Below are 7762 nucleotides of genomic sequence, written 5' to 3'. Positions count from 1 at the left end.
GATTTCTGTCCTTGGATGTCAATCAAGAGGCAGAAGCGCAGCAGGGGCGACTGGGTTGTAGTGAGACCCTTTGGTCTGGGCTTGTGGGTCTCTAAGTTGGTCGACTCCACCTCTAAGCCAAGATCCAATGGTTAGGCTAGGAAGGCGCTTGACCCCGTGCTTCATTTTGAGTTTAAATTTCTAGGATTTTTAAAGATAATCAGTAGCAGCTGTTATGATGATGCAAACTATGAAGAAAAGAGAAAATATGTATAAAGTACAATTGTGATTTGTGATTTGAAGCAGATGTTAAAGGTTGCTGATATGACTCATAGAGTTGGAATGGTTGGCAAATGAGAAAAAGTAATTAAATTTAAAAAATATAACATATGGAGTCCTAGTGTGGTACTATAGGATAAGCACTGGACTGCTAACCGTAAGGTGAGAAGTTCAGACTCACCAGCTGCTCCTCAGAAAACCTATGCAGGGTTGCTGTGAGCTGGAAACCACTTGGTAACACTTAACAAAAACAACAACATGTATGTATATGTATGTAGATACAAGTGTCTGCTGTGGCATGTAGGATAGGCAGTGGACAGCTAAGCACAAGTTGGCAGTTCAACTCACTAGCCACTCCTTGGAAACCCTTTACAGGGTTGCTCTGAGTCAGAATGAACTCGACGGCACACAACAACAACAATAGAGATATGTCCCATATGTCTTTTTAGGTACTGTCCAGCTGGCTCCGACTCGTATCGACCCTGTGCACAGCAGAATGAAATGCTCTCTGGGTCTGTTTGAGCCCATTGTTGCAGTTACTGTCAATCCGTTTTGTTGGGGTCTTCCTCCTTTTTGACGACCCTCCATTTCTCCAAACATGGTGTCCTTCTCAAGGCAGTAGTCCCTCCTGATAGCATGTCTAAAGTATGAGCGGCGAAGTTTTGCCATCTTTGCTTCTAAGGAGCTTTCTGGCTGTACTTCTTCCAAGACATATTTGTTTGTTTTCCTGGCAGTCCCTGGTACTGTCAATATTGCTTGCCAACAGCACAGTTCAAATACATCAGTTCTTTTCCAGTCTTCCCTATTCATTGTCCAACTGTCCCATGCATATAAGGCGATGGAAGAGACTCTATATAACTTGAGTCAGGCACACCTTACTCCTCAAAGTAGGAGTAGATATCACCAAAGGCAGACAAGAGACCAAATTGTTCAGTCATATGGTAATTGTTTCACTTTGTGAGGAGCCACCAAGTTGTTTCCCACAGTGGGCTACGTACACCAGTGTGCAATCTCACTGACAATGGATGAGGGGTCCAATGTCTCTACGTCCTTGCCAATAATGGGTGCATTCTGTTTTTCTGATAATAGCCACCTTAGAAACCTTCATGGTAAGTGAAACAAGTCAGACACAAAAGGACAATTATTGCATGATCACACTTATATGAAGTATCTAGTGTAGGCAAAGGCATAGAGGTAAAAATGGTTGCAGGAGGGAGGCATAAGAAGTTATTTCATACTGAAATTCTGTCTCTGGTGATGGAAAAAAAAAGTTGGAGGTAGACAGGGATGGTAGTTTTATAGTATTGTGAATTCAATACATATTATGCATGGTGTACTTAAAAATGGTTAGAGTGACAATTTTTTCCCTACATCTACTTTATCACAATAAAGTTATTTTTTAATGACCACACACATACACACAAAATAGTCACCCTAGCTGGGAGGAAGCAGTGACTTATGGTGGCTGATGTGAATTTCCCTAATGACTGCTGACACAAAATGTCTTTTCATGTGCTTGTGCTTATTGGTCACTTGTAGATCAAATTTGTCCATTTTTTGATTGGGTTGCTTGTCTTTTTATTGTTGAATTCTAAGAATTCTTTGTACTCATATGTCCTGGATATTAAACCTTTATTTGAAGCACGGTGTACAAGTATTTTCTGACTGTCTATAGGTGATCTCTTCATTTTATTGGCAAAGTCCTTTAATTTTGATGAAGTCCAGTTGATCTGTCTTTAGCTGTTCATCCCTTTTGTGTCATATCTAAGACTCCATTGCTGTGCAAAATCGGTCCTCAAGCCTCACTTTGGGTTTTGTTCTAAGAATCTGAGCTCTTTTATTTAGGTCTTTAATCCATTTAGAGTTAACTTCAGTAAATGGTGTGAGGTATGGGCTCTGTTTCATTCTTTTGCGTGTGGAGATCCAGTTATCCCAGCACATTTTATTGAGGAGATGACTCTTTCTCCATTGGATGGACTTAGCCCTCTTCTTAAAAATCAGTTGACTTTAGATGTATAAAAAATAACTTATTTTTATTATAATTGGTACATTTGCTTATGGTAAGATACACACACAAAAGAATGTAAAATTGTCCTGGCTTGCCTTTCTAAATCTTAGATACAGTATTATTTTTTGTTTATATTTCTAGAAATGTTCATTGATAAGCATGTAATTAGAGAGAAAGCCTCTATCGTTTCGATTTTCCACAGGTGGGTCTTGGGACATCTTATTATGTGGCTTGCTTTGTTTTCCCATTTAATAATTAGCCATGTGCAATAATAATTAAAAATAGCTGTCATTTACTGTGCCAGGCACAAGCGGCTGGTGTCAAAAGATAATACTTCTGGATAAGCAACCCCTTCACCCTTTTCTTTTTAAACTTCTCAGGGTCCACCAGGACTGTTGGGGCCACAGGGTCCTATTGGACCCCTGGGATTCCCAGGATCTATTGGAATTCCGGGAGACAAAGGGCTGAGAGGTGACAGTGGCCTTCCTGGAGTAGCAGGGGAGAAGGGAGACAAGGTAAGTGTCTTCTTAAGAGAAAGGCTTACGCTACTCCTCACCAGCACTATGTGTCTGCTTTTTTTTAAGGTTTTTATTGTGGATTGAGTGAAAGTTTACAGGGCACATCTTCAATTTCACATTCAACCATTCATATACCTTATTTCATTACATTGATTATTATCCCCTCCATATACCATCAGTTAACAGTGTTTCTCTCTATCCTCTTTAGCTTTTTTTTTTTTTTTTTTGAGGAAAAACTTTGCCTTCTTGGAATTTACTGTCTCGGCTTTTAGGGAAGGTTTTTACATTTATCTCTGGATGTCCAGGGCTCATGTATAGAATTACTAACAAGCATACTGAATAATCAGATGAGAAACAGTTTGCTATGTCAGCTAGGTGGCTATAGTCTGATCCTCTGAGCCTATGGTTTGGATGGTCTGCAACGTTTGGGTCCACAGGGCCTTGAACTCCTGACCGGGTCTGCATGGTCTGCAACAGATTCCCCCTTATTTATTATTTGTTTTTATGTGTCCGCTTTTGATGTTTTAAATTATCACAGATAGTACATATGTGGCACTGTAGGATAAGTACGGGATTGCTAGCTACAAGGTTGGTGGTTCAAACCCACCAGCCACTTCTCAGAAACCCTATACAGGGTCGCTATGAGTGGGAACTGACTCAGTGGCACTTAAGAACAGCTTAGCATACTTGTACCTTCTGTAAAAGGAAGTCTAAACATCTCTTAGACAGTCAAGCCTTGTTCCTTTCCAGACCTTTCCTATGCACTGAAGTGTTTGTTTATACCCAATGAGTCAGAATAGAGTTATGTGGCTTAAAAAAAATTTTTTAATGACATTATGTTGTACATATCATTCTGAACCTTTCTTTTCCTACTCAACATCTTCAAGATGATTCCACATCATTTTTATAAAGATTGCACATGTTTGTTTTAAAAATACTGTATCGTTTATCATCTGACTTTGTGTGGATAAAATAGAATTGTTCTCTGATTGATGAGAATTTGAGATTCGACTTCAGTTTCCTGGCGGACAATTGTGCAAAACCATCCTGTCCATCATTCTTACTCACGTTTACAAGTGTTTGTCTCTCAGGAATAAGTTCTGAGAAGTTGAATTTCTTTTTAATTGATGCTGCCAAATTGCTTTCTTAAGTAAAGATGCCAAAAAATTACTTTGTAAAAGTCCATCAGGATAGAAACAGGGTAATGACAGCTTAGTGTTTTTCATTATGAATCATTGTTTCTTAGCATTTTCACATAAATGAACTCTTTAACTTAATGGTTTAGTAACTTGTTTGTATTTGTTTTATTTTATGGGATTTTAGGGTCCAACTGGTGTCCCGGGGTTTCCAGGTTTGGACGGCATACCTGTAAGTGTCCCTGAATGTGTTCCATGGTTTTAAAGACAGTAAAAATATTTATCAAAATCTGTATGACCAAATGTTCATAAATAATATAAGGTGACCTCTTTATGGTCTCAACTTTTTGCATAGGAAGGTACCCTGACTTTGAGAACCATGGCACTTTAGTTGAAAAGCAAGACGTTCCCGAAAAAAACATTTCAAAATATGAACTTGATACACTCACTGTGTCGAGTACAATGTTCGGAGAATAAATCTATACTCATAATGGAAGTTTTTATTGGTTAGTGAATTCTAAGATAGGAAATGACTTTAAGATTCTCAGTTCTAATGTAAAAATCCAGTGACAGAAGGAAGTGTTATTTGAGGTGATTTACAATTGAGTATAAGAATTTCCCGGAAAAATTTCTCCCAGATCTGCCAAATTAAATTAATTAAAATTTGGCTCAATTATATTTTTAAAACTGTACTGCATAGTACTTGGCAGATGAAGAAAGAGGTCTCACAGAAATAAGCAAGTGACTATGTGAGTGAGTCAGTGTTATAATTTGGGTACCATATTGCATAATCTTGGAGTCATAATATTCTTGCAAAAAATGCTTCCTTTATAATTTTGTTTTCTGTAGGGACACCCGGGACCTCCTGGATCCAGAGGCAAACCTGGCATGAACGGCTACAATGGCTCAAGAGGTGATCCCGGGCTTCCAGGAGAAAATGGACGTCCTGGCCCAAGAGGCCCCCCGGTAAGACAGTCATAGGCCATCTTGATCTCAGTGAAGAAGCCTTGAAGTAGGAACAGGCATGGTGTGTCGGAGAAACAGATTTTATCCAAGTGTGGCTGGAGCATTGGGGGTGGCCAGGAGACAAAGACAAAGGCGGACAGGACTTTAAACACCTGGGACCATGTAGACTGTGCATGAGACTGGATGTTATTTTCCATGCCTGCTGGGTGGTTTTAAGGAAGGATGTAACATGTGCTCATTGATGTTTCAGTAAGATGGTCCCTGACTACTGGGCAGACCATGGATAGGAGGGGGAAAGAAGCAGGGAGGACTGGTTACAAACGTATAGTGTTTGTTGTGTATCAGTCAGGGTTCAGAACAGACATGTGAACCTGTCTAGGCTTTTCAGGCAGAAGGGGCTTTCATATATGACTTGGATGCTTACTGCAATGGTTGGGGAGTCCTGGTGTGGTGATATAGGTTAATGCGCTGGAATGCGAAGTCAGGTTGAACCACAAAGTCGATGGTTCAAGCTCAGCACCCACTCTCCGGAAACCTTATACGGAGAGAGTCATTATGAGTCGGAACAGACTAGACAGCGCTTAACAACAACACAAAAAAACTCTTTAGGAGTTTCTTCTGGTGTGGCACTGTGGGTTAATGTGCTAGACCATTTGAACTCTAAGGTTGGCAGTTCAAGCTCAGCAGCTGCTCTTTGGAAACCCTATACAGGGTGACTATGGGTTGGAACTAGATGACATTTAACAACAACAACAGAACAGCAATGGCTGGAGGAATGGGACTGGGAAGCGCGATTCATCTACGGATCTCGAATTTCCACATTTAGATCTAGAAGTCACTGCTTCTCACTCCTGCATCTAAACATGAATGAACAAACACTCATGTTGCCACCTTCTGCTTGGCCACAACAATAGTCCCAGGAAAAGGACACTTGCTTCATTTCCTCCTCCCAAATCTCAGCCTTGCTGAGGTGCAACTAATTCATATCCAGCTGCAAAGGAGTGTGGGAAATGTCGTTTTTAGCTTTCTGGCTTCTGAAAGTGCAAGAGAACAAATAGGAAATTGGAATGGACACCAGAAACAGCTGACCTTATATAGCATTTGAGGAAAACTTTATTACTCCTGGGTTGTTGTTTTCTAAAAAAATTGTGGGCTTTACACATGATTTCAACAGGAACTACCATTTCCTCTCCCCCTTGTGTTCTCTTTCCCTCTCTTGCGGCTTCTTTTTTTCACTTCAATCTAGATTGGAGGGGATTTAGCCCTTCATGATTAATTCCCTGTGATGGTTTTTAGGCTTTCTTCTTCCTAACTAAAGATCATTTCCCAAGATTCTTTCCCAAACACTTTTTTCTCTTCTCACCAACACCGTCATCCTGCTTGTTTCCTGTTGGTCCTGATCTTAGTGGATCTGATCTAAACTCAGAACTCAAAAAGAATTTCCATACTGATATCTATCTTATATCTATATATCTATAAGTAAGAAGAACAAAGATGTTTTTCAAGCTTCTTAACCACCCTTGGCTTTCAGACTCAGCACTTTGAAGACTCAGGTGCACTATGGTGAATGTTCATTTCTCCAGTCTTCTTAAAATAGGACCAAAGCTCATGAGAGTCCATGGAACATTCAAGAAAGCAAGAGTTTCTGGTTTGGGTTGGACACAGCATTTAGTGTTGTTGTTAAGTGCCATCGAGTTGACTCCAACTCTTAGTTGCCCTGTATAGAGTTGCTGAGAGTGGCTGGTGAGTTGAATTTGAACTGCCAACCTTGTGGTTCAACCTGAGCTGGCTTTATCCTGCTTTATCCAGAGCTTTATCCTGTACCGCCACACCAGGAGAGCATTCAGAACTGCTCACCGATGCTGACAGTTGCCATCATGGTACCTTTGCAAAGCAATTTCCTAACCCTTGCCACTTTCCATATAAACAGGTGACCCTCGGTTTGCCTGGGAATTTTAAATAGTAAGAACGCTCATGCAAACCCAAACCATACAAAATCATCTTAATACCAATGAGAAACAATTTAATTTTTCTGTGTTCTTTAAAGGCTTGTATTGTTGTTGTTGTTGTTGTTGTTAGGTGCCATCGAGTCGGTCTGACCCATAGCGACCTTATACACAGCAGAACAAAACACTGCCCAATTCTAGGCCAACCTCACTACTGTTGCCACGCTTGAGCCCATCCATGCTACCACTTGGCCAATCCATCTTGTTGGGGATCTTTCTCTTTTTCTCTGACCCTCCACCTTACCAAACATGATATCCTTCTCCAGCAACTGGTCCCTCCTGACAATATGTCCAAAGTATGAGAGACGAAGTTTGGCCATCCTGGCCTCCAAGGAGCAATCTGGCTGGACTTCTTTCAACACAGATCTGTTGGTTCTATGGGCAGCCCATGGCACTTTCAATATTCTCCTCTAACACCATAACTCAAAAGGATCAATTCTTCTACAATCTTTCTTATTCACTGTCCAGCTTTCGCATCCATATGAGCTTTTAAAAAATGCCATGGCTTGGGTCAGGCATACCTTAGTCCTCAAGCTGACATCTTTGCTCTTCAACACTTTTAAAAGGTCTTGTGCAGCAGTTTTGCCTAATGCAATTCGTCATTTGATCTCTTGAATGCTGCTTCCGTGAGTGTTGATAGCTGATCCAAGAACAATGAAGTCCTTGGCGACTTCAATCTTTTCTCCATTGATAAGAATTTTGTTTATTGGTCCAGTGGCAAGGATTTTGTTTTCTTGACATTGAGATATAATCCATACCAAAGGCTGTGCTCTTTGATCTTCATAAGTAAATGTTTTAAGTCCTCTTCATTGTCAGCAAGCAATGTTGTATCAACTGCATATTGCAGGTTGTTAATGAGTCTTCCTCCAA

The 7762-nt window shown here is 40.4% G+C and overlaps 1 protein-coding gene across 1 annotated transcript in view; it reads left to right on the top strand.

Annotated features, from left to right (window-relative positions):
- Nucleotides 1-7762, top strand: part of COL4A4 (collagen, type IV, alpha 4) — a 175917-nt gene that overhangs the window by 48465 nt on the left and 119690 nt on the right. Inside the window, exons 4-6 of the mRNA XM_006861931.1 lie at nucleotides 2647-2781; nucleotides 4108-4152; nucleotides 4770-4886. Coding sequence (XP_006861993.1) covers nucleotides 2647-2781; nucleotides 4108-4152; nucleotides 4770-4886 — 297 coding nt within the window. The remainder of the gene's footprint in view (nucleotides 1-2646; nucleotides 2782-4107; nucleotides 4153-4769; nucleotides 4887-7762) is intronic.

This window comes from Chrysochloris asiatica, unplaced genomic scaffold (assembly GCF_000296735.1).
Source record: "Chrysochloris asiatica unplaced genomic scaffold, ChrAsi1.0 scaffold00044, whole genome shotgun sequence".
In the NCBI taxonomy this organism is placed as follows: Eukaryota; Metazoa; Chordata; class Mammalia; order Afrosoricida; family Chrysochloridae; genus Chrysochloris; species Chrysochloris asiatica.
Note: the sequence above shows the minus strand (reverse complement) of the source record. Positions and strands in the feature narration are given on the sequence as shown.